The 27,472-nt window shown below is 33.5% G+C and overlaps 1 protein-coding gene across 5 annotated transcripts in view; it reads left to right on the top strand.

The window, feature by feature from the left end:
- LRP1B (LDL receptor related protein 1B) overlaps nucleotides 1-19,517 on the top strand; it is a 1,876,014-nt gene extending 1,856,497 nt beyond the window's left edge. For 3 of the 5 annotated variants that reach the window (XM_073241391.1, XM_073241388.1, XM_073241390.1), the window contains 5 exons: nucleotides 5,559-5,635; nucleotides 12,131-12,221; nucleotides 13,139-13,283; nucleotides 16,109-16,267; nucleotides 17,633-19,517. In XM_073241391.1, coding sequence (XP_073097492.1) covers nucleotides 5,559-5,635; nucleotides 12,131-12,221; nucleotides 13,139-13,283; nucleotides 16,109-16,267; nucleotides 17,633-17,773 — 613 coding nt within the window. In that variant the 3' untranslated portion in view covers nucleotides 17,774-19,517. The remainder of the gene's footprint in view (nucleotides 1-5,558; nucleotides 5,636-12,130; nucleotides 12,222-13,138; nucleotides 13,284-16,108; nucleotides 16,268-17,632) is intronic. The other 2 variants (XM_073241389.1, XM_073241392.1) reach the window with 1 other exon arrangement.
- Nucleotides 19,518-27,472: the final 7,955 nt, after the last annotated feature.

The following is a 27,472-nucleotide window of genomic DNA, read 5'->3' as shown; positions in this document are numbered from 1 at the left end:
ATCATGTAGATAAAGCTTTCTACTGATATTGTAGCGCACATTCAGTTCTTCTCCCACATTTAGCTATAGAACTATAATCACTGTGTCCAGTGTAATAGCCTATATTTATGTCTTTTGTTACATCTGCCAGATTACTTAATACTAATTTTATGACTGTTCCTTTCCTCTTTCAATTGATGCATGTATTATGTTCAGTTAAGTAGAAATTGTCTACTCACTCTGAAAAGCACTTTATGCCTTTCAGATCTGCTTTCAATAAAATTCCCTGGAGAATATCTAGATGGTAAAAGTTTTCCATTACTGGTGATTTCATTTTTTTTATATTTATTCAGTCATCGTTTCACACTTCAGTAGCCTTTTTTGCTCAAGTGGCCTGCACAGAATTTTATGTTTAAACATGTCTAACTTAAACCACCCAATCTTAACAAATTTCCTTCTATGGATAATTTCTTGGCAAACTAGATTGCATATTTTCTTTTATATTTCCCCTTACTTCTTAAAATACATCACCTTAAATAATCCATTTTATTTATTTTACTTCTTTCATGGCCACCTCTTCAACTGAAATTACTCATTAAGTTTTACTTTTCCTAAAATGATTTCTGGCCAGAGTTTATCAAACATTCATTACATTTTTACTTCATTACATTAACACTTTTCAGAAATCAAGAATTCTTCCTGATCACATTTTTAATACTAATGTAAGACTAGTTTGGCATTCTTATCTTATCAGTACTACATAACATAAGGACTTAATGTAATGTAATTTTTAAACTAGGCATTATAATATATAGTAATAGAGTTGTATCAAGTATACTTCTGACCACAAACATAAATTTAAGATACTGCCTTAAGCCTTTTGAAGAAAATGAAGCATACCTAGCTATTGCTATATAAGAAATAACAGCCAAATTCAGATAAAGAATAGTACTGAATAAATAGAAATTGTGGTACCAAGCTGTATAAAAAATAGTATCAAATGAGTAAATATACAGTGAGTTGTTGTGGAAGTTCAAAATTATACTGAGTAGTAATATAGATGAATTTATAAATGATAGATCTTTAAGACATATTAGACATAGCTACAGTATTTTGGAACAAACCCAAAAATGTGAAGTTGATTTCAAAGAGGATATTAACACTCTTTAATAACATGTCCCTCACTGTCACTTCCAGAGACAGAATATTAGACATTACTGAAGACAGGTCTGAGCCAATACTTATGATTTTACTACTCAAAAAAGTATATTAGTTCCTTTTGTTCAGACAGTATTTTGACTTACTTACTAAGGGACTGGTACTCTCTTGGGCATGAGGGAGAAAGGGAAAGCATTCCTTCCCACTCCTATATTGGATTAGAAGATTATGGCATTGTCATAGAAAGCCATGTTGAAATAATAATAATCCCACATTTTATCACTACCAATTACTAGCTGTGTTGTTTTCAGGCACATCAGTTGAACATGCACTTCCTCATTTTACATGATGAATAATTCTAGCTCATAAATTATATAAATTGGACAAGATTATCTTTTTCATATGAAAATACTTATCCTAGGATCTGGCACAAAGTTCAGCAAATGTTAATTGAACCTATGTAAAATTTCACATCTAAGCTAGGACAAAAAACAGAAAACACTGTAACTATGCAATAATTGAACAAACTGTTAAATGATACAATAAATTAACTAACCAATCATTTCATCTACTAACATTCAGATGAGAATTAGTTTCTAAAAACAAAAAACCACTCAGATTTACAGGCACTATGTAAAGAACTTCTACCAATGTTATTCAATCTTATGAACAATCATGCTGGGTATTCATATTATGCCCAGCCTAAACATTTTTTTAAATGATTGACTAATATTTAGTATAAAAATAAAATCTATGGGAATATAAGAAGAATTAATCTCAAACAGTTCTTGACATGTGCTTTGTGAATTACTTGTATCAGTGTTATTTTGTTAAAATGGGTATATCTGGCCACAACTCCAAACTGCCTAATGGAAATATCTAGCATATGGACTCCAGAACTTCAATTTTAAAAAAATTTTCAGTTTGATAAATCAGTCTAATCTAGAACATAAAAGAAATGTCATAAAATATGTTACAGTTAGGAACATTTTATACATCTAGATAAAACAGAAATGGAAGGATGAGATTAAGAAAACAATAGTAAATAGTCTTTCTTTTTAATGCCAATGGCCTCAGGAAGAAAGGGAGGAGTCAAAAAAGAATGTTCAATCAGTAACGTCTTACCAGGAAGCTACTGACTTCAAGAAACTTCTGGGAGCAATATCTTCATATGATGATGCGAAGAAAGAAGGATAAGCAACTGTTTAATTAGTTAAATAAGAATCTATCTATCCTCCTAATCTCTTTCTCCATCTATCATCCATGATCTAATAATAGTTTGTTAAAATTCATGAAGGTGTTTAAAGGGTTAAATAATTTAGAGTGGCATGAAGATCAGCACATAAAAAAAGAAGGTGATTTTCATTTTCTTACAGTTAAGGACAATGGGAAACAACTGTAAAATATGTTTAAAACGAATGACATACAGGTGATTGTGATGTGGAGAAAAAAAGAAAAAGATTTCTTGGGATGGCCATGCAGGACCACCTGGGAGATGACTGTCTGAGGAGGACTGGCAGGGAGCAGTGGATTGCAACAGTACAGATTAAAGATGACCAGGCCATGGGCTATACATTTTGCTTGAGGAATAATGAAAGAGTTGCCAGACATATTATAGTCAGCATGATTATATGGTGAATTGGACAGGAAATTTTGATGATCTGCACACATTCTGATTCTTAAATGCCCTGCCATTAACGGTTCTGATCATTGTAGTCTACTCAGAGTATGAAGATTTATTAATTTTTATAAAGATGGTAAAAATACTTGGTCTTAAATCAGCCATTGGAAGAAGAACTTGTGGAGCAGCAAATGCCTTAAGTAGTAATTTTGTAAGGTAGGCAACAAGAGTAATGATTTCTATTTGATTTAATATCACAAAAGAGGTGTTTTTTTTTTTATATTGGAGCAAATGTAGAACAGTGGAACATATTTTATCTTTGGCCATAAAACATTATTTTATAAGGAGTACAGGGAAAATTGTGAGGTGATTATCAGATGATTAAGATGTATAACTTAAAATTAATTATTTCTCCACCACAATCTTTGAGGGTTATTTCCAGTATGTAATAAGTAAAATATTCCCTAAACATTAGAAATCTAAATGTACATCTACTACTTAAAAGAAAAGAGCTTTATGACCACTAGCAGATGATTTCTTATATCTATCATAAATCCTGGGTTCCAAGCAAGCATAACATAGGAAATTGTTAACAAATACCACCTGTTTTACTTAAAAAATCCAGAGTTTGGATAAAGAATCACACTATCTCCTTATCTTCATTGTTTAAAAAATATCTCTCTGATCTTTTAGAGTTCACAAGGCATACTTTGCGTAACTTCATGAAGTATTTAAAATATATGATGCTCATATCAGAACATAATCTGGTCAATTAGCACTTAATCCTCCTATTCCTGAGCAATTCCATTGTCTGACTTCCAAGCATCAAGCATTGCTGTGTAATGATGAGCCCCAGAGATTCTTATCTCTAGTATCATACATAAATTACAGGGCATTCTCCTTATTTACTCTGTGCCCTGATTTTGGTCATTTTGTTGTTTTTAACCAAAAGAGGTAAAGAGCAAATTTTGATATTTTAGTAAATAATTCAATATAATTGCACAAAAATACCATTGTACACATTAGCTATATGATAAGATTGCTAAGCAAGCAGTATTATTTTTTTCCATTGGAGCATATAAAAAATCCTCAGTAGTCAACTAGGAAGACTTGACAGACATAAAGCTACAAAGAGCAAAAGGAATTTTGCAAAATGACCAGAATTCACTCTAATGACATGTTTGCAAAATCTTCCTAAACATCGCATTTTAAATTTGTGGACTGTTAGAACTAGAGACTGTAAAGAATTTAAACAATTTTCTGAATCACTTATCTGAAAAACCACAACTGAGGAAGGAAAAAAAAGTGATTTTTAAAAATCAGTGATTTTACTAGTTCACTTTATTATATTTATTTGAAAATGTGCTCATTCCATTACCTCACTTCAGTAATATAGACAGAATCATAGACTTGGCCTTAAAATTTACTTATTTTAATGGTTTACTAGTAGCATGGTGTATAATAAATGTGATGCATAGAAATATATATGAAAGCTGTTTATTAAGATACTGAACAAAAAGGATAATGTGTGAGTGATGACCTAATAATACTATAATGATATTAATTTTCATTTAAATCATAGTTCATAATCATAGTTTTACAATATCACTATTAATCAAATAACTATATTCTGGAATATTAACATTATTATCAATTATACTTAAGTTAATACATGCTTTTAAGAAGCAAATTTTTGTTTCCATCATATGAGTTTGTCAGCAACGATGATTTTATGAGATTCTGCCCATGTTTTAGGACAGCCAGTACTGTCTTCATGAATATCCCAAATAATTCACAGAGCAGCAGAGAAGCCTGGTTCCAAAACCAGCTTCAGCTATCTGAATTGGCTATGACAGAATTGGCAGAGACCTTGAAATTGCAGTTATTTAGTTTGGCCACCATGCTCAGAGAGATCTACTTGGAATGATTCTGGAAGCTGTTCTTTTATTGTGTACAGCTATTCATGATGTGGTGGTATTTCTCTGTCATTTTAATTAAGAATTGAAGCCAATTCAATGGTTTCTCTGTGGGTTTCCTCTGACAGATGCACAGAGACATCTTGTATTAGCCAATAAGCATTTTCCAAAGATAGCTAAAAACATTCCAGAATTTATTTTGATGCAACCAGCTAATTATACAGTTGTGATTTTTGTTTAAATAAAGTATTTTAATCAGATCAGTTATTTTAATTCTCCGCTAGATTTCTCATCATGGTGTCATGGTTCCTATATGAGGATGACAACTTTTCCCAATAAAAACTTGGGTACATTCTCTTGCGAAGTATGATTTTAAATGGAAAATCTTATAATCTCTGATTATAAGAGGACAAATCCTGCAGCTTGAGCTATGAGACAGATGACCATTTGTTGTTTGGTATTTAGTTCCACTTTGAACTTAGAACCACCAGGGGAAAAAAAACAATCCCCAGAAACTTAATAAAGGATGTGCTTGACAGGCTAATTGAACTTCTATAGTAGCTACTTATCATTTTAAAATACTTCTCAAATTATTTCCCAATTCTTAAGATTGCAGTTTTGCTGGATGCAAGAATGCCAACTTTAGATTTAACACAGAATAAAGAAAAATGACTACAAAGCTAAATTTTAAAAAGTATTTCAACAAGTGAAGGCCAACTGGAGTTACCCTCAGCATACTGACAACATGCAGGAAATTACTAGAAATGTCTCCTAATTTTCATGAATTCTTTGATGTCAAGTTCCTTGTTCATTTCATTTGATTGACATAACATTAGCAGACCTATGGATGTTATTTTTCATTATTTTTTTTCTCATCTTTCCAGATGCTCCACCAATTGGTCAGGCACACAGTGTGAAAGGCCAGCCCCAAAGAGCAGCAAGTCTGAGCATATCAGCACAAGTAAGTTCCGCAGATTCACATCTTGGGTGTTCTACGTGATATAGAAATCACATTTTCTTTTTAAGATATTGTTGAGGGAACTGAGTCATGGAAAATCTTCATGGAATTTTGTAAGAGATCCACTTCAGTCCAGGTGCTTTTTGAAAGATGAAACACTGAGCTATCACCTGGTGACAAGATCTAGCATTATTGGCTCTTCAAGGCAATGAAGTTTTATCTCAAACCTTTGCAGTTTTCAAAATGCACACATGGAAACCTAGCATAAGCTTTCTTAGAAACTCTCCATCAGCTACAAAGACTGCAAATATCACAATGGAAGTGAGAAGCCTCCAGGAAGAAAAATAATCCCATGTTTTAATTAGAGCAAAGTGTGGTTTTTTGAAATGCATGTCACTGTGTTGTAGAGAAAAAGTTGGCTGGTATATCATAAAGAGAAGTATGTTAATAAGTAATTGTTCATAAGGATCATAGTAGATTTGCTGCTACTATGCCTTTTAAGTGCTAGTTTTGAAGTGTATTAAAATACAGCTCAACATTTTGCAAGTCCATTTTGTGCACAGGTCGCTGATAAGACAGTTTACCTGCATCATCACTGCATGTCTGTGTGCATATTTTCATGAACTTTAAATGATTTTATAAAGATTTTCAAAGTAAAAGTCTGAAATAAAGTTTCCCGATCCACACATATTGTCATTATTTTGACCATGAGTGGAGAACTTCTGAAATATATGATAAATAAATGGTAAATATAATTTGAAGAGGAAAATTATATCCCTGATCGACAAATGCTTACTTTGGCAATTTTTCTCTATTCCTTAACTGCTGGTGAGAAAGTTTTCATGGAAACAAACAAAAAACATACTATGGAGTTTGTGAAAGAGGAAAGACACTACCAAAGTCAAAAGTATATGATTTGTGTATCCTAGTCACAGACTCCCTATTTAGAACTGTGGCAATATAATTAGCACATTTGTGATTATATCTGTTTGTCTGTTGGTCTTTCCCCAAGTACTTTTTATATCATTGCTTGAAATTCTTCAAGCAACATTTTCCAATGTTCCACCATTTAGGGATTGATTTGGGCTAGTAAGCATGAACAGATTTACAAAATGGCAAATAGGTCTGGAATAAATATCCTGTACATGAGTCTTTGAATTCAGAAAGTGAGGGAGTGGTCTTTGGTCATGCTATGTTTTGTGCTTACACTAGAATTTTTGTGATGTCCTTAGGCAAGGGAAGGGAGAGGCCTTAGGAAAGCTCTGACTACAGAACTATAGGAATAGGGCACTAGGATTAGATAAATTGATTCACAAAAAGTAGGAGACATGAGAAAATATACATTGCCTAATTTGATATTGTAAAAAGGAAGAATAAGAAAAAAATAGTTCTTCTCTCTTCCCTTCTAAGGCTTATACTAATATTATTAATAATAATTCTGGAGGCATACTAATTTACACATGATTTTGTGAAATAGTTATAAAAGTCAACCATCATTAAGGACTATTTTTTAATGAAAAATGAATTTTGAGTTGCCAACCTAGAGAAGGATTATTTTTATACTTTCGTAAAGTCCAGTGGTTTTGAATGGTTTTCAAATGTTCCTCAAACTTGGGCAGGAGTCATTTGCCTGATAAAAAGGAATGTGTTTAGGAATGTGTACTTAGGAAAGTGTTTTCAAATCTGCATTTCCACTTAACACTGAAGCATTCCATAATCATTGGACCCTGGAATAATCCAGAATACATTGTTTTGTCTGCTTAACTACTCTCAACTGGCAGGGAGATTTACTCTTCTAATTGAAGCATAGCTTTCTTAATCATCTCTGAGTAGTCATATTGATGTTTTCTGCCTTTGCTGCCTAAAGTACCTAAAATCTGCCTGTGAAATTAAGCAGATCTATTTTCCTGGGATTTTCTGCTTAGGTTTGACTTGAAAACACTAGTCTGACTCTTACAACGTTATTCTGAAGAATTTTAAACTAAGGATGATAAAATATTCATTCCATGATTCTATTTTGATTGTAACTAAAGTTTTAAGGGAGTGTATACTCACTGTTTGAATTATGCTGTTCGTATCTGCTAAAATTAAGGAAGATAAAAAGATATTCAGCATCTGTGGTGCAGCAATGTCGAGATGTTATATTTTACCCTAGTGACAACAGAAATAGAATCTCTTAGGGGGCTTATTGTGTCCCTTTCCTTATTTTCTCCTTATCTCTTTTATACCATCATGTTTTAAAGCAACAACAAAAAATATGTGACACCAAGGAATCATACATTTTCAAATACAAAGAGATAACCGAAAAATGCAACAAAATAATGCATCCATCCTAATTTTCACAAGGAAATATTTATTGAGCCTCTACTAGTTACTGTATGCAGTTCCAGTGACAAGCCAAAAAGACAGACAGTGCCTCTTCTCATGAAGCTGAAGTTTTAGAAGGGTAAACAGCAATAAAACAAAGAAGCAAACAAATAAGTAAACACTAAAATGCATGTAATAGTAGTGAATTTTGATTGGTTCTGTGGAGAAAACAAAAAAGGCAAAAATAAAGAATGGCAGGGGGGAACTGAGGTCAAGAGCGATTTCTCTGGGTGGTGATACTTCAGCTGAGACTTGAAGAATTCAAAAGGGAAGGAAAGGCTGGATATTTCAAACAATGGAACAGTACAGAGTTAGACTTGTTTAAGGGACTGAAAGAAGATCAGCTTGGTGGTATCAAGGAGACAAGAGGGAGAATGTTACACAGTGAGCATGAATTTAGAGGACCAAGCTGAGAAGCAGCCCCTTGAAGGTACCTTACATTTACATTTTTCTACTATAAGTTCAACCAATAAACAACCCTGCTATGCAACTGCTATCTCTATCTCTGTATCATCTATATATGTGTATATATATATATATATATATATATATATATATATATATTCCACAATATAGAATCTCAAGCTCTATGTGTCCCAAAATTAACATCTCATTATTTCTCCAACTCTACCAGCCATTTTCATTCCCGCACCTTGAATTCCTTTCTATACAGGTGGCTAAAAAATCTACCTGGTTACCCAAGCAACACTTAAGTGTCACCCTTCACCTTCTTTCTTTCAAGTTGAATCAAATAATACATTCAATGGATATTATTTCCCAAGTTTTATTCAAGATCACCCTTTTTTAAAAAAAAAAAGTACCAATGCCCTGCTCATTCTATGGCTTACATAGCCTTCCAAAACATCACCTTGGGTTTCCCCTACAGTTGCATCTTTCCGCCACTGTCTATTCTGCACTTCAGCCAGACCATTTGTTCCTCCTCTAGGCCTTCAAGTTTTCTACCTAGATTGATTCAGAAGCTCCTCCTTCCACCTGAGCTGCACAAGACTGGAGAACTCCTTTAGATTTCAGATATATAACTGTCCTCCTATATTCAGATTACTTGTCACCTTCTAATATACATTAGACAACATGAGAAGGAGAACACTTGTATTCCCAATGTAAAGTAGAGTACATGCTGAGTCTGTAACATAGCAACACTTAAAATATATTTGCTAATTAAGAATTGCATGTTTAGTCCCTATGATAGCCTAAGAACTGTGCTATCTGCAAAATAAAGAGAGATAAACAGTTGATGCCCTCAGGTTACAAATGAACTGATTTCTGCAATGTTATGCCAAGTGCAAAGTACAAAACAGAGGCATGCACAGGGTGCTATGGTATATACATTTCAATACACATGTATATAGCACTTTCTGTATAACAGGCATAATTCTGTTTCCATTACTATGAGGTAGATATTAATGATACTCATTTCATAGAGTGTATACTGAGACAAAGATAAATAATTTGCCAAAGGATATGTTGCTAGTAGGCTGAGTTTTGAACAGAAGCAGCTTGACTCTAGAGCCCATTATGCCCTACTGCTTCTCCCATGGAAGAGGTCTCTAACATAATAATTTGGTAATACAATTCTTCTTTCTACTGGAAAAGTATAATGAGGCTTCAGAATGGTGTTTCAAAGACTGAAAGACTTGCTCTGTTTTCTGTGAGAAGGTTGTTGAGATATCCACTCCACCCTTAATAAGCATAGAATGTACTTATCAATTTGAAACAAGCCAACAATGATGAACTGTTAAGTCACCTGCATAGACCTTGAGATTCATATTTTAAAATATATCTACTGCTGTATATTTGACTTGGGAAAAAAATACTTATTTTGATAAATACCTATCTTATCATTCTGAAAAGATACGTGTTTGCCAATTGTTTCCATCAATATAAACTATTTTTAAAAATGTTTTAAACTTGCCAAACTGCTGCCTGAATTGTTTATTGGCTGCACTAAACATTACTGCAATTACCTTGATTTGTTATCTGAGCATATTAGAAGTCTAAGCTCTTAAAGTGCTAGAATGTAACGAATCCGAAGTGCTGAGTGTGACAGGGAAAAGAAAAAGAAAAAAGTTCCTTTGTCTTCTAGCAGGCATCCTCAATAGCATTTTACCTTATAAGAATAAAAGATAATATGTAGAACAAATCAAATCTAATTTTCTGAATAATGTACATTTGCGCTGAGGGCAAAGTAATTTTATATATCTTAAAACCAATATTGGTATTGCATACCTGCCAATTTAGCACACATTTTAGCAGAAAAAGGAGAAATAATGAAGTGAGAATGTTTATAAAGTTGTGAACAATCAGTTGAGTCATAGTTTTCAAGAAACCAAGCTGTTTACTGGTATTTAAAATTTGTGATAAATGTTAATTACTACTCAAGGTGCCAAATTCCCTACTTTCATTAATTACTAATAAACCACACATTCATATAAAGTTAATTTTTCCAAAACTCAGGAGGTAAAATGATACCAAACTCACTAAGTTATATAGTTCTGGTAACCACATGAAAAGATAAAATGTTTTATATTTTAGAAACTGATAAAGAGGGCAAGTCATTTTTTTTATGCTGGAAGAGGCAGTTACTTGGTTATTTCAGACAAGCTGTATTTGAAAAGTCTAAATTGGAAGATGCTCATATAATCTCAACAAATACTTTTTGGTAAGAGATCTTCAGTATGGACTATCTACCACAAATATCTTCGGGCTAGAGCTATTAAAACAGATGTATATTTTTATTTTAATGTCCCTGAGCAGCTGCTTATTATACTTAATATTACCCATCATTTTTATCACATTTATATATGTACATGTATTTATCAAGAAAAATTCATATGTTTAATAATCCTTAATATTTCATTCCTAAACCATTTGAAATCTCCAGATTAAATTTCAGTTAGTTTTTGGATTGATTTGTGTTTTAGTTCAGCCAGTGATTAAGCTGAATTGACTGAATTAACCAGATGCTTATGCAAAATAGATAAAGCCTTTGTCTCAGGGACACTAGACATTTGTTTGGTGGAAAAGTTAACATTAGGTACTTGATAATACTACTTAATACTCTTCTATTATTAGACAATGCTTAAATTCAGTTTTCTTCCTACACTAGTGACAAATAACCCTGGCTGTATCCTCCTGTGGATCACATTACCAATAAAGGGTTATTATTTCCTTCTTAGGAATGAGAAAATGTTGTTCTTATTGAGAACCTAGAAACGCAGGGCCAAGATTCTCCTCAGTTTTGCATCTGCCCTTGCTCAGATGCATAAAACTGAGATTCAGTTTCTCTAACCACTTTTGAAGATCCCATAGATCTTTCTTTTCCATTTTGAAGATACGTGGTACAACCTATGATCATTCTTAGAAAGGCATGTAAGAAAGGAAAAATTAATCAGAAATAAGCCAACATCAACCAAAACCCCAGATATGTTTTGCTGGAACTATTCCGCAGCTGAAACTTGGGAAAGAGACAACATTCGCTCTCTGTTTTGTTGAATAAAGCTCATAGACTTGTGTGGTAGGTCTTCTTGTCTCTGCTTTATAAGTCTCAAAATTTAAATAACAAACCCAAAGTATCTAAGTAAGTTGTGAAACTGATATTCAGGCCCTTGTCCATCCAAACCCAACAGTGGTGACCTTTTGTTTGGCCAGGCTGCCATCTACCTTAACACACGTACTCAAGGCCACAGAGCATTTATAGACAAAGAAGCAAAACTAAGGGTGGGAATGCGACTAGTGAAACTGTGTGAATGCGTGTTGGGTCATAGTTGATTCACAAGGAGTTCCTCGCATGTACCCAGATCACTGCGGCAAGTGCGCAGTGAGATTCAGACTCAGACTGGCAAAGCAGTCAGCATTTCTAACGTCAAGGTATTTCGCTGCAGCATATAAATGAAAAATACTTAAAGAAACATTTCCAGCAGATTAAAGTATTTGATAGCAGAGTGATGTTTCAGAAACATGGTTGTGACCTAGGAGTATAGACATTTGGCCTAAAAAAAGCCTTATTTTTATGATACCAGTTGTCAAATGGGTCGGCGGAACAAAGTGTTCACTTACATCAATGTTTACTTCATTTTATTCATGTTGATCTATTATTCATTTCCTTTTCAGGAAGCATCGCCATCATTGTGCCTCTTGTCCTCTTGGTGGCTTTGATAAGCACCTTAGTGATTGGCTTAGTGCTTTGTAAAAGGAAAAGAAGGTAAGAAAGATGCGATAATCGAGTCTAACAGTAAATACATTAAAAGTTTCAGAAACATAGTGATTTTTAAATTTCTTAAAATGTGGTTTAGTTATTCCAGCTGCAAAACATATTTTTCAAAATGTTCTTTCCCTCTATTTCATCTTAAGTGATGACATTCAGACAGTCCTTCCCTATGTTATGTTGATAGAATGGCTCCATTTATATATTCTAACAAAACTAACAGGGGGTATATTAATTAAAATTTTAATAGACTCTTATGTTTGTGGTAGTTTCCTTGAAACAGCCAGTCTTTTTTTTTTCTTTTAAAAATTAAACTTTTTTTATGTATTAATGTGTAAGTTTGGTAATGTCAATACAGTCATACTCAGTATGCACTGTATATCACAAATTGTATATTTCATTCACAAATTATACATTTATTTATTGTATACAGTGCTGGAAATATAATTATTCCAATTTATCTGAATATGCAGTTACAAAGCTCTAAAAGGAGTGGATTGTTTGTCAGGTTATCATCCAGAACTAAGCGTTGGTCAGGTTTTTAATTCTATAAATGAGGCTTATAGCCATGTGACTTGGGGACTGAAACAATCTATTTCAAAGTTTCTCTACCACTATTTTTTTTAATTAAATAGGAAAAGAATTAAAGAGGATAAGTGAATTTAAAAGATAATTGATGTATTGAATATTTGCTTCTAACTAATGTGTTATTAGCTATTTATGGGGAACATGTTCCATGTGTATTTTTTATTGTTAAATCTAAATAATTGGGAAAAAATAAGATGACATCAAGACTTGAACTTTCCATCAGTTGTATTAAAATAATCAGCAAATCTACAAGTATGGTAATTTTCATACACCATGACTGTCATGTTTAGACAACTCACACCTATATTAATGCTCACATATTCTAGGACAAAAACTATTAGAAGACAACCTATTATCAATGGAGGAATAAATGTAGAAATTGGCAATCCATCGTATAACATGTATGAGGTGGATCATGATCCCAGCGATGGAAGTCTTTTAGATGCTGGTTTTATGGTAGATCCAACAAAGGTAATGTTTTAAGATGATGTACAATAAGCACTAACATTATTGAGTCATAACTCTAAAATATCGTTCTTAATTTCATCAGCCTTTGTTTTATCTAGAGTTACAGTAAAGAATTTAGGATGAGTTGAATGTGATACTCTCTTCTAAAGAAAAAATAAAATTGTAGAGTGTATTCATCTAAAGCATGAAATTAATATAACATGTTTTGGAAATTACATATTTATTTATTTACTTAATTTATAAACATGTATAGTTTACTTAAAATATCTATGCCAACATGTTAGCATATCTAAATGTATAGCCTTGTATAAAAATACTGATTTTTCAATAACATAGTTTGTCACTGTCAAAATAAGTATTTTATTCCAAAGTGTTTCACTAAAGAGTCAACTACGCTGTGCCCTTAGATTTGTTTGTAATCAAATCACTTTAAAAAATTTTTTTCTATCTGCTCTAATATCCTTCCTGTTGATTTCAGACGTTATTGATATATATATAGCCTAAAAAGTTATTTATTTTTAAAAAGACTCTATTAGTTTGTTTTACTGTATACTCAGATTGACGCCTTTTAAGAGAAATTAATAAATCATACAATTATCCAGATAAATTTGCAAATATTTACTTCACTGTATTATCTGCATATTTTGCATGATAATTGTAAACTATTTTACTGTGAATTAAGAACATCAGTTTGCTATTATAGAATGATTTTTCTCATCTTGTTCATTCATTTATTGAAGTTATTTATTTTCTGATACATGAAAGGTACTTTGTCAAAAGTATACCTTTATATTGTAAATAATCATGGTGACCAATGTATGTCCAGATTTTTTACACTTATAGCAACAGTTGTTCCCAAAGAAGTTGAATAGGTTCCCATACATTTAATCTAGTTCTGAATCCGTGGTCAGACTTTCCAATACTGAAATTGATGGCCAAGTATTCATCTTTCTGGAAAAAAAATCATTTTTTGCATGTATAAATTTTTACACTATCAGAAAATATTGTGATTTTTTTCCTAATTAGAAATAATTTTATAGCTACTGTTAATCATTAACTCATTAACTAGCTCCTACATTTGAAACTGTTCATGAAATAAATCCTGGAAACCTAAGTTTCAGTGTATTCTACTTGAAATTAAACAACAATATAGTACACATTGTGTTTTGAAAATTTATCTATGAAGGAGACAGTCATCTTAAATAATAGATTTCTCATATTGTTTGAATTTTTCTTAGGAAAAAGTACAGTGTCTCTAAGGACAAAATGGAATGATGAGAATATACTTTATATAGTTTTCATAAGGAAAATTCTCATTTTCCCCATCATTTTTATTTCTAGTGATAGAATTAAGCCAATTTTGGTTACTTAAATAGCTTTTCAGTACTTCATTTAAAATTTTTTCCACATTTACTATAGGAAGATAAAACAATGCTTCAGTGCCCTTCAAATATATTTTTAATGTACTTGGCACATAACACTCAATAAATATTTACTTACCAATTTGCTGACTGATTGACCAAAATTATATTAAGTGTGACTTAGATGTCTAAATTTATCTGGCTCCTGATGTTTGAAATGAAAATAGGAATTGTTGCCTAAGAAGTAACTTCAGAGAACATAATTCATCCTAATAGGTACACACAATTTTGAAATGCAGAGGGTCACACTGATGCCACCTTAATGATTAAATGTTTTTTATAGATTATATACTGTGTCTCAATGGTTTGATGGATTCCTGATGTGATTAAATGTAAATTGCATTACACATAAAAAATATTCTGTATAACAATCATTTTTGTTATTTTCAAAATGGATAAAATTTATACTTCAATAATACCTTATAATTAAAATAATTGAAATAGTAAAGTTAATGAAAAAGATTTGATTATGGCGGCAATCACAGAATAGCTTGAAAAGTTCAAAGGAGGGGAATTAGTATTTACTTATTTTATCCCCAAATTCATCTCAATACTTACTTGGGCTGATTTCCATACCTTTTAAATCAGACCTTTGTGGGGGAAAATAAAGAGACAAATTGATCTTATGTTTATTTTTTTTTCCTGAGACCCCTGCCCTTGTCTCAAACTTTGTGACCATTAATTGTTAAGAGGTGATAGTTCCAAATGTTTTTTAAAATATGCATATTAATTAATATTTTTATACTTTTCAATTTTTCATCTAGGTTTTTTTTCTTTTTGAGTCACTAATCAATATTTTATCATGTACGTGAGCATACCAAATTGGCTTATCTGCCCTTAGACCCAAGCAAGTCTAGTCAATGTTCTTGCCTAGAGATTTAGTGAACCAGTTTAGTTACTAATTAATGTGTTGTAGACCAGAGAGTCAGATTTCCCAAAATAAAGACGTTTGTTTGATATGTCAAATTAATTTTCTTTTCTAAAAATACAGAGTGGTGATGAATCGTTAATTAGAAGCAGTCAGATATTTAAGCATCCAGAATGGTCTATCTACTGTCAGAACTTTTTAAAGTGACAAAACTTTAATTTGGGGAGGTTGGTATATTTTTCACAGAGTTATTAATAAAGATAATTTTTGGGGGTAGGATAAAGTTAAATAAAGAGAAATGAATGGAAGTTTCTGGAAGCATGGCATGTCTATCAATAAGCTGTACATAATAAGAATGTCTACAGATTCAATTTTAATAGTTCTTTCTTAAGTTATTAAAGCCACCTTGAATACACTGTTTCATGCCCAGGGCTAAAGAGTACTTTTTATGTTGTTTGTATGGCTTAACGTGAATTTATGTCAATGAAAATAGTTCGATGATATTAGATCAGAAACTAAAATTCTCTGTTTACATACAGGCCAGGTATATAGGGGGAGGGTCCAGTGCTTTCAAGCTTCCACACACAGCGCCGCCCATCTACCTAAACTCTGATTTGAAAGGACCGCTAACTGCCGGGGTGAGAGAAGAAAGTTCATTATTTCATATCCATTCCATCACAGAACCCTCACGATCAAAGGTGATTGCTGGTCTGAGATAGAGACTTGTCTTTAATTGAGTTTTTAATTAACAAGAGATTTCAAAAGAGCAGTCAAATTGGGGGCTTATGTTATGTGTCCTGCCTATGCAAGATTACATATAAGACATGTTATCATTTTAGGCAAGCTCTTAAGTAGAAATATCTCTTCTGCTGGATTTAAAAATGTGATTCTGCTTCAACAATAAACGAGTATTTGATATTCTCAGAAATAAATTGCTAGTTAGAAATTTAAACAATAATTTATACTTCAATCTATGTTTGGTTTTATTCACTGCCTACTAAGATGTTTTATTTAGTATATGAAAATTAGTGTCCAGTCATATAAAAATGTATTACAAAAATGGCACCATATTGAGAAATCAGAAATGGTTTAATGAAACCATTTAAGATTTTTTAATTAAGTAACTGGTTTCTAGAGAAAGATGGTCTGTCTAAAATTACATGGTTCCTGTTCGAAGAGGGACAAAACAGAGGTAATCAAGGGTCCTGGGAATGAGTATTTCTCCCTTGCAGTGCTCCCGTCAACTGTTCCTCATTCTCATTTTTTATCATGTTTGTCTCGTTCGCATGGCTCAGAGATAATAGTGTTTCTTGTTTGTAACCAAGACTTAATGTTCTTCCAGTGGAAAGATAAACCCGGACTAAATTCCTTGGGTTAAGTTGTAACTGGTAAAATAATGAATATTATATGTGTTTTTCAACTGAAAGAGATCACTTCTGCATGCCTCAGGTCAGCTTCAAAGGGCTCTAAGTATCTACGAAACTTACGTTGACAGCTTACTTCGCAATTCCTTGGAAAAGTCACCAAATATTTCCAATGATAAATACGTATAGATTGTTTGAAGCAAAAATATTGTCTTTATTTTAAAGTCTACTCTACTGATATATTTTACTTTCATTTTTCTTTGTTTTCTTGTTTTAAACTTCATAGTGAAAAAGTATAAGCACCCAGCAATTAGATGACTTCCTGTAAAGACATCTTTCCTGACACTGTAATAGCAACAGAGGGAAAACATGGACCGGAAATAAGACAATTTGGTTTAATATTTTATGCTTTTAAATAAAGTATCTGTGAATATAGATTCCACAGATATTTTTGGGGGCTTTTAATATTATGTCAAAGCTCCCCTTAGGTTCACAAATTACCTGAAAAATAAAATTATGTTTGTGTCTAATACTATGCTCAAATCAACTAAAGCCTATAAACAGACTTAATAGTAATTTAAATAATTACTTTTTAGTACATTAAATGTATTGCATATAAATGTATGCATAAATATCTAAGTGGAAGATAATGTGGTAAAAAATGATAAAATTGTGTTTATTTATTTTTCTCTCCTTCAGTCAACAAATTACTCCAATCCAGTGTATGCAAAATTATATACGGATGGGCAAAACTGTCGAAACTCCTTAGGAAGTGTTGATGAAAGGAAAGAACTACTTCCAAAGAAAATTGAAATTGGGATAAGAGAGACAGTGGCATAATGAGTGATACCTTTTATATACTGTATAAATGTATAAAATATAAGGATTACTTTTGTATGTTCCAACAGTATTATACTTGTTTTGGCATCAGCATTACACTTTTTCTTTATCTTTTTCCTGTTTAATTGTTTTCTGAGTTTTTCTGGGTTTTATTTTTTGCTGATGACTCTTGACTGACCATTTATTTGTATGGTATTTTTATGAAAAAGAACTGCACTACAGTACAATTTACAACGATGCTGCTGATATGACACACCTTTGAATTTGTTAAAATAACAAACAACATATTCCTTTGTAGTGTGAATATGAGCAATCTATTTTATATGAACTTTCTTGGTTCCACTTAACTACAAAGAGAATCTCTGCACTTTTACATTATATGGGCTGAAGGCTATAATACAATGTCATTTTATTTTTCCATTCAAATTGATAGAAGAATGATTGAATGGTCAACCCTCTTCTTTGTACCCATTAAGGTTGAGTCAGCTGCTGAAAATAGATAGCCCTCACAAGCTCAGCATTGCCTGCTTTGAAATTAGCCTTAGACTGCCAAGTGATAGACAAGAATTTTGAGGAAAAAAAACCTTAAAAAAATATATAAAATGAATAATTTGCATGAACACATATGACTACAACATTTTCCAAAATTTAGTGGACTCTGTGATATACTAAACATATACACCCTGTAAACAATAGATATATTTAGGCAATAGAACATAGCAAAAATATAACTGAAAGTGGAAAGACCATACTTTTGATGGACTCAAAACTTTTGTTCTTTCTCAGTCCTGAGGTAAATAGCCAGCCTAGAGCACAACAAGGCATTGGGCACTCATGTCTGAGGAATTTCTTTCCAGTCACGTGCATTTTGTGGAAGATTAACCCAACCCCTCCCCACACAGACTCCTGAACAATAATATATAAGCACACAAATTGATGACAGAATTTTAATTACGTAAATGCACTCTCTTTGCCAGGTCAAAAGGAATAAGCAAAATAGCCAGTATAGTATAGAGGAATTAATACCTATTTTCAATATACAATATGACTGATCCATATTTTCCCTGTCCAAAATTTATTCCTTAAGGACTTTGCAAGTTACTGAATGACAATTGTCTGCCCATAATCAAAGGTGGAGAATATAAATGCTGACCAGTTACTCCGGTTTCTTTTGGTTATGCAAAACATATGGACCCCATTCGCTTTCTCTTTATTTGTTTTCAAAGTTCGATCCACCCAAGGATGATATATTTAAGTTGTATAAAAAAGATAACATTTTTATACAAATATAAACTTTAAAGGCACAAAAGATTTAGTCACAAGGTATGGAGGGCTTTTTGTTCCTCTGATAGACATGACTGACTTTTAGCTGTCATAATGTATTAACCTTACAGATGAAATATGTTTGTGGTTGCTCTTTATCCCTTTGTACAAGCATTAAAAAAAAACTGCTGTTTTATAAGGAGACTTTTTGTTGTACTATGTGCATGCATACTACCTATTTCTAAACCTATTTGCCATATTGAGGCCTTTATAAATGATTGATTTATGTAATACTAGTGCAATTTTGCTTGAACAATGTTATGCATATCATAAACTTTTTCAGGTTCTTGTTTAAGTACATTTTTTAAATTGAACAGTATTTTTCATTTTGGTTATAATAGTCATTTTGCCTATGTTTCTACAATGAAGTGTTAAATACTTTATAAGAAATTGTTGACTGACTTATTTAAATGAAATTCTACATATTTAAGAGCTTGTGTTGGGTAGTTTTTAAAAATCAGAAAATTCCCTTCTTGATCGAGTTAAATATTCCTAGAAAACTATTTTAGTAGACCTGAGACATAATTTTTGTTTTATCCTTAGAACGTACTCTCTGGGGTAGGATTGATTTCATTGTATCATTTTGAAAAGCACAATTGAGAAGAGATTTTCTCTCTCCTTGAAGCAGAAATGTCCCCTTACTTTTCCTTTCCTCCTGGCATAATTTCTTGTGTTGGACTCTATATTGCAAAAAAACAGAAAAGGAAGATAGTTTGTGCACACAGTAGTATGACAATTGTTACTGAAATAAGCCAAAGCTCTTCCTAGCCATTCCCAGTCTCAAAAATGCTTTATGGAAAGCTGAAATTCCATTAGTTGCTCTTGGGATGCTATTTTGTAAGTGGAATGGTTATTCATATACTTACTTGGATATCAGACTAGAGGCACAGATCTATGAGGGTCTGATTTACTGGAGCTATCATTGAGGTACAGTGTCTGAAGGAGCCCTTTTATATCAGAGCTTTACAAATGTAACTGAAATTGTTATTTGAAAAAAACAGAACCCACCATTTAGGATGACCATGATTCACCTAACATTAATTATAAATATCTAACAAATCATATATGATATACAACCAACCAACTAACACTCAGGGTTGAGCATCAGTGACCTGTTTTCTCTCTAGGACACTGGCGAGAGCCATAGTCAAGTGCGCAGGATGGACTTTTTAACCCTCGGCCCTATCTGCATTTTCACAGCCCTTGTATCCCCACGGTGTTTCCCCATCCTGTGCTGGTTCATTCAAATCCACCTCAGCATCCATAGTCTTTCAATGTGCAGTTACTTTGCTTTCAGTCTTTGCAGGACAAAGATAGCTTTTCAACTACTCAAACTTAAATTAGTCTATTTCTATAGCTGTAGCTCCATTTCAATTTTGTTTTGCAAAATCTCATATAAATGCTAGAAATTCAGATGTACAGTTCTCTACAGTGACCCTCTTTTATAAATGCCATTACACAAAATACTTCCTGAAGTATTCCTCCAAGCTTTGATGAGACATATCTTCAAAAAAATTGATGCTTCCTGGTAAACTCTCCTCCCTGCCCAACTGCCTCTTCATTTTGGGTGAGGTTTTTCAACCTCTTGACATTTTGAGCCAGGTAATTTGTTATCCTTCAATGGTCAGATACTTAGCAAGCAGGAACCCTGCCCTCTATCCATTAGATGCTACTAGAACCGCCCAAAGTTGCAAAAACCAAAATGTCTACAGAGATTGCCATGTATCTTGTGGAGACCAAAGTTTCCCTTGTTAAGAACTGATCTCAATTGCTGATTCAAATATACATGTTCTATCTTCAGTATTAAATAACTGTCAGCTGGAACAGCTGAGTCAAAAAAAGACCCTTCATCATCAAAATCATGGCTTTCTGAAGTTTGATTTTAATTCTTTAATGCTGATGATGCATGAGTTATAGTTACAGATATTTGGTATTGGTGAAATGCCCATGTTGGAAAAAAAGAAAAGTCATTACTAAGAGGAAAAGTTTCATTTAGAAACTTGCAGTTTTGCATAGATTGGGCCATTTGCATTATATAATTTCATTTATGTGAATGTGTCTTTTTTGTGGCCATATTGATGTCATTGACGATTATGGTTTATTTAGTTTTGCATTTGATTCTATGCTTGTTGGTTCTTGAGGCTGAGATTTAAGCTTGCACATTTCTTCTAGAATGTTGCTTTTCATTTTTCTGATGACTCAGATATGAAGGAGTCATACCCCATGCATGGTATGACTGTCTGAACTCTAGTTCATAAAATGCCCACTATTTCCAACTCCCTAACAGGCAAACTTGGTATATGTAATGAAGGAAATTAAAAATGTACTGTTTATTTTCCCTTATCCTCTCACATCTCTATGTCTTCAAAAACATAATCTGACTGTAAAATTGTATTTCCCTGTAGAATACTACTACTATTTACAAATTAAACTTTTTCATGTAGTATTACTTTAAAGATTAAAATATGTGAGAATAAGACTGGCAGAGTTGAGCAAAATACAGCTAGGCACTTTGAAAGCAGTTTTTCCACCTGAAGTCCCATTCAGGTTGTCAATTCATTTAACAATTACTTTCTCAATATTAGATGATATACTTACATTTAACATGGTCATTATTTAATAGGAATGATTGAATAGTAACTTACAAGAAAAGGAGAGATTCAAATACTTCCTTGTGAACATCATTACCAGTAATAAAGCAAAAAAATGATGTGTTCTGTGCATTTTGAATGTGAGAAAGATAACAGAGTCAAAAAATGGTTTATTTTTCAATTCTGATACCAATTCCATTGCTAACTTAACAAATACAGGAAGTTAATCCATCCAGAAAAAAATTAAAAACAATTAAAAATAAAAACAAGCAGTTTTACTTTTTTCATTTAGTTTTTATTTTAATTGAAGTACAGTTGGTATACAATATTATATTGGTTTCTAGTATGCAGCATAGTGATTTGACAGTAATCTGCATTATTAAATCCTCACCCCAACTAGTATAGTTAACATTTGTGAACATAGAATGATGCTGAAGGACTGCTGATTATATTCTCTATGCTGTGCTTTCATTCCCCTAACTAGTTTATATAAAAAACATGTAATTTTTGATGTTATCATTTCAAAGGCCCATGAACATATACTTCATACAATGCTAAGCATATATCTAGTCTAAAGCAGGAAGAAGTTAAATGAGTTATCTTGTTTAACTTTTCTCTAGTAGATATACTTAAGGGCTGCAATGAATTCTAAAAAATAGTTTCCAGTGAATCCCATCATTTTTTGGATCTAAACTGATCAAAAATCAAAAGAAAAATTGGTACCAAAGATGGCCTATTTGATAAATTCTATGCTTAGAATGTATTCATTCTCTCTGATGGATAGTCTGCTGCTTTAGCTGGAGTTTGTAAGATACCGGTGAACTTAAGCAATGCAATATGCATACCTTAGTCATTTGTTCACTCCAAGATAATTTTTCAGCTGTAGTTTCTCCTGCATTTTTAATACATAAACTATGAGCATCCTGCTGCAACTTGAGTTCCAGCTTACTTATACTGTAGTGGCTCAGAGAACCAATAATAAAATTGTTCCTAGCCTTTTGAAAAATAATGTCCATCATGAAAACCATATGCAATGTTACTCAGGTCAGTAATATAAAAATTTATAAGTGAGAAAATATTTTTCACACACAGAATAAATTGAGAAATATAGTTTATTTCATAGAATAACATTTAGGAGTTTGAAATATATGGCTGTTCATGGAGATACTTAAAAAATATATATGGAGATTAAGTTTAGGGTGAGATGAATGATGAGATATATTCCTGAATAAGTAGTGTCAAAAGTTAAGAAATGACTGGACAGAAGAATTTCAGACATGGGAACATTCATCCTTACAGTCTACAAGTGTTAATGGTATGTTTGTGGACATCTATATAAATCTATTTGTTTTTGTTCTGCTCCTTGTTTATTCTATATAGGCTGTATTTTGATTGGTTTTAGTTTTCTCTTTTGATTTGAAAGTTATTTATTTTATTATTTGTTCTGCTGGTAAATATTTTGAACCTTAAAAAGTATTCTAATATAAACCCAGAATTTAAAGACAAGTCTTTTTTTTTTTCCTAAGATGGGGAATTTAACATTCTTAAAGTTCCCTAATCCAACTCACTTTCATAGTCTTTATTAACAGTTTGTGATTTCAATTTGACAATATTTTAACTGAAGCATTATTTCTATATCCTTTGTCTTAATTATTTGAAATATTTTTAAATTTAATATTTCTCTTTTTAAACTCATCATCCCCTTTATGGTATGATTTTTTTCATTCTTAATTCCTTTATTTTGAATGAAGTCTTATTTTATTAGTATATTTCATCAAGTATGCTTTATCTGTGTTGTATTTGCTGAGCTTTTGCATTTACACAAATATTTCTCAAAGACCTTTAAATACAAATGTTAACTGACCTGGATATATATTTCTGAGGCTTTTCCTTTTCCTCCAAAATTATGTCGGACCCTCCTCACTGCCTTCTGATATTCAGTGTCATTAAGGATGAGTCTGAGACCAAACAGAGTTTTCTTTCTTTGTAATATTTTTCCCCAGACCTTAAAAAAAAAACAACCATTACAATTAAAGTATTTTGCCATATATGCACACATCTTTTTGTTAATTTTGTTTACTTAATACAATCTGTTTTTGGATGAGATTTGTTTTCTGCAAGATGCCTTTATTACTTCTGTCCAAATTGTTTTCTTTTAATACACAGGCACACCTACAGTTCTTAGGTTAAATCTCCCTTTTTCCTTAACCATTTTAATATTTTTTCTCCCTCTTTTTTTTATTCCTTAAGAGATTTTCAAGTTTCTGGCCTGCATTCCTGATTTTACCTTTTGCCTGCAGGCTAATTGATTTGAGCATGTGGGAGTGTGTGTGGCAAACATGTATGTGTCCCAGGGATGAGCCCTTCCTTAGCTTAGCTTCCTTTTTAACTCAGTTTTTAATATTTCCATTTAGTGTACTTTCTTCTCATTGTTTTCTACCCAGGTGTCATGATATCCATTTCCTGTTTCCTATTTACAATACCAATCAATTTTCTAAAGTTCTCTTTGTAACAATTTTGTAGGTCTAGAGAAAGTTGTCTTCGTGTCCTTATCCTATGACATTAAAAAAGACATGATCCAGAGTACTTTTTTTTCTTTTCATTTACTAATGGCTAATAACAAAGAAGACACTAGACTTCTATGCTGCCCCACAGATAGGATAAGCAATATTAAGTTTTTCCCTCTTTTTATCAAGTTCACACCTCTTAATTATCATTCTTAGGTGTGTAACTCCTGGTCCTTTCCTCCCTCATATATCCTAGTGGATCTCTCTTAGAACCCAGAGTGGTTATTCTCATATCAATAACAATGAAGCAAAGAAGTGCCTAAGAATGTTAGTTCTCCTACATGCCATAGTACTGGGGTTCTTCCTGTAATACCCAGCTGCACCCCCAAATATCTAGGCTTATGTTGTGCCATGACCTTCCATGAATGCCTTAGGCAAGCACCCAGCTTCTTCTGTGCTCCAGCACCCCTTCCCTTCTTGAACACAATTCTGGATGTGTGTCCTATTTTCTGGCAGCAATACTCCAAAAGAATGCAGAGGCTTGCAATGGGGACAATGATTCTGCCCACCTCAGAAAGTACTGACTGTTCATAGAAGGATGACTTTCCACTTCATTTCCTAGTACAAATCCCAGGACTTCGCATCTTGAAACAGAGAAAAACACAAATTCCTTTTTTGTTGCTGTTGACTTTTTTTTGATACAGAGGCTCAGTTTCATCAGGAAAATATTGGTAGGTCACCCGATAGTTTTGTATGCTGTTTTTTCAATTAGTTTCATTCACCTAAAAATTCTCAAAGGCTCATGTGTCATACTGATTTGTTAATACTTTTTGACTCTCCTACATGTAGAGAGTCCTACATTAGAAATGAATGAGTCAAAGGCCTACTGTCAGATGCCTTTTAAAACTGCAAGTTTTCTCCTTACTGTTAGTAATACCCTAGGTGCAGTACCCTGCAGTATTGTTTATTCCCTCCTATCCACAGCCATGCTTTCATCCTTAGAACTCATCCACACAGATTAGCAGCCCTCTCCCCCAGATGTTATCCTTGGAAGGTACATTAGACTCCTCTTGTTTCCCACTGTGCATCCTCACTTTCCACCTCTCTTTCCAGGTTTGATAAAGGCAGGAGTGCAACCTGAGAGTGCTTGGCCTCAGCCGTGTTTAATCTCTGTCTGGATTAGCTTCCTATTGCTACCATAACAAATTTTACAAATTTAGTCACTTTGAACAACTCGTACATATTATCTCACAGTTGTGTAGTTTGGAAGTTCAGTTTGGCTTGACTACATTCTTTCCTCCAGGTTTCACAAGGCTGAAATCAAGGATTAGGCCACCTCAGCTCTAATCATGAGGTTCTGGGAGGGATCTGCTTATTCAGGTTGATGGTGGAAGCCATTTCCTTGCACATGCAGGACTCAGGTTCTAGTTTCCTCACTGGCCATCAGCTGAGGTCCATCCTTAGCTCCTAGAAGTTATTTCTCTGGTTCTAGTATGCAGACCCCCTACATCCCAGTATATGGTCCATGTTTCCCTCATGCTGTCAATCTCTCTGATTTACCATTCTGCTGATTCCTTCTGCCTTCAGCCAGAGAAAGTTCTTTGCACTTAAGGGTTCTCATGATTAGATAGGATCAACTGGATAAGCTCCTTATTTTAAGGACCATATCCTTTATGTCTACTTTTCCATGTAAGGTACCATATTCACAGATTCTATGGTGTCTCACCGGAGGGTTTCAGCCCAGGAAAGTTTGATAACAACAACAGAACACTGGGGTTAAAAGGGTTTTTACCAAGCTTTATTCTCATGGAGGCAGGTCAAGTGCTAGAATCATGTCTGCCTCTGGGACATTCACAATGCATCTAGTCTCTGCCTCTGGCTCTGGGCAGAGCTGGATGGAACTCTTTATATAGCAACACTGACAATAATGGCTCATTACCAACAGGTGTTGGCCTATGCATGTGCCTATGCAGTAGGGCAGTTATATCATTGCAGATGCTCAGTGGCCATGGGAACTTCCATTTTCCCTACACAGGAATTGGGGCACATACATATTTGGGGGGAGAGGGGCATTAGTTAGTTATGACACACTCTTGCTTTCTGCCCTGGGACATCTCTGAGCTCTGAGCCAGTAAAAAGGACTAACTCTAAATGTCGTTGCTGTGATATTAAATGATCTTGCCTTCTTCCTTTCTGGTCCAACATTTCAATGATCCACTCTTGAATGTGCTCCCCCTCTTATCAGCCAGGTCTTGCAATTATTCCTTACTCAAGATGCACTATTAGGTGCCCTGATTTATCTGAAGGCAAATGATATAGGACAGGCAACACAGAGGACAGGGACATTTACAGGAACCCACTTAGCACTCTGGCATATGTGACTTGGGGATGGAAAGGTGCTGTCTCACCATGGAGCAACCATTAACCAATAAAAAAAATTCCCCATTCTTTCTCTTAGGTAGCTAATTCTGTGCTTCATTCTTCCTATCTCTTGAAGGTCTCTGAGAAACAAGTCTGTTTTCCATAGTAGTGATCATTTTGAAAACACCCACTTGCATGTTTTTTATACTATTCCCAGTCTCCCACATCTATTCTCCAGATATCTTGCCAATGGGTTTCCGCACTGGGCAAGTTTACTATGGATTCATTGAGACCGAAGAATGACAATGGAACATCCTTTAGGTGAAAGAGTTTATACCCAACTTTATTCCCATGGTGGCAGGTCAATCACTAGAATCCCTTCCACTCAGAGCAAGTCTGCACACAGCAAGCCGGTCTCTGCCTCTGGGCCTCTGCCCTGACAGCCGTATCAGTCTCTGTACTTGGTGCTGCCACCACTCCAGTCTCTGCTCTCCTGCAGCCTTGCAGCCTTCAGCTATTCAGCAGTCAAGAGCACTGGGTGGAGCTCTTTATATAGAATCAATAATAATATATTGACCACACTTGTGTAGTGAGAAAACTGACCAGGGCCAAGTGAGAATCCTGCCCATAGGAACCTTCACTTTCTCCATACCAGATTACATCCAATATAAGATGCTTGCATAAAGCTCTTGACTCAGACTCTGCTTTGAGAAAAAGAAATAGCTTTTCAAAGTAATGTATTCACCTGTCAGTTATAATAAGGACCAACTGGACCCCACTGTTGATGATAAATGGGGTGATGATTAACCAGATATGCAGTAGCTATACAATTTCTAACACTCTCACTAGTGGTAACTGGGATGAGTTACAGGTAGATCAAGCATTAGCTTAACTGTGAGACATGGGCCTTGAACAAT

This window comes from Manis javanica, chromosome 7, assembly GCF_040802235.1.
Source record: "Manis javanica isolate MJ-LG chromosome 7, MJ_LKY, whole genome shotgun sequence".
Taxonomy (NCBI): Eukaryota; Metazoa; Chordata; class Mammalia; order Pholidota; family Manidae; genus Manis; species Manis javanica.
The sequence above is the reverse complement of the archived record's forward strand: the minus strand, read 5'-3'. Positions and strand labels throughout refer to the sequence as shown.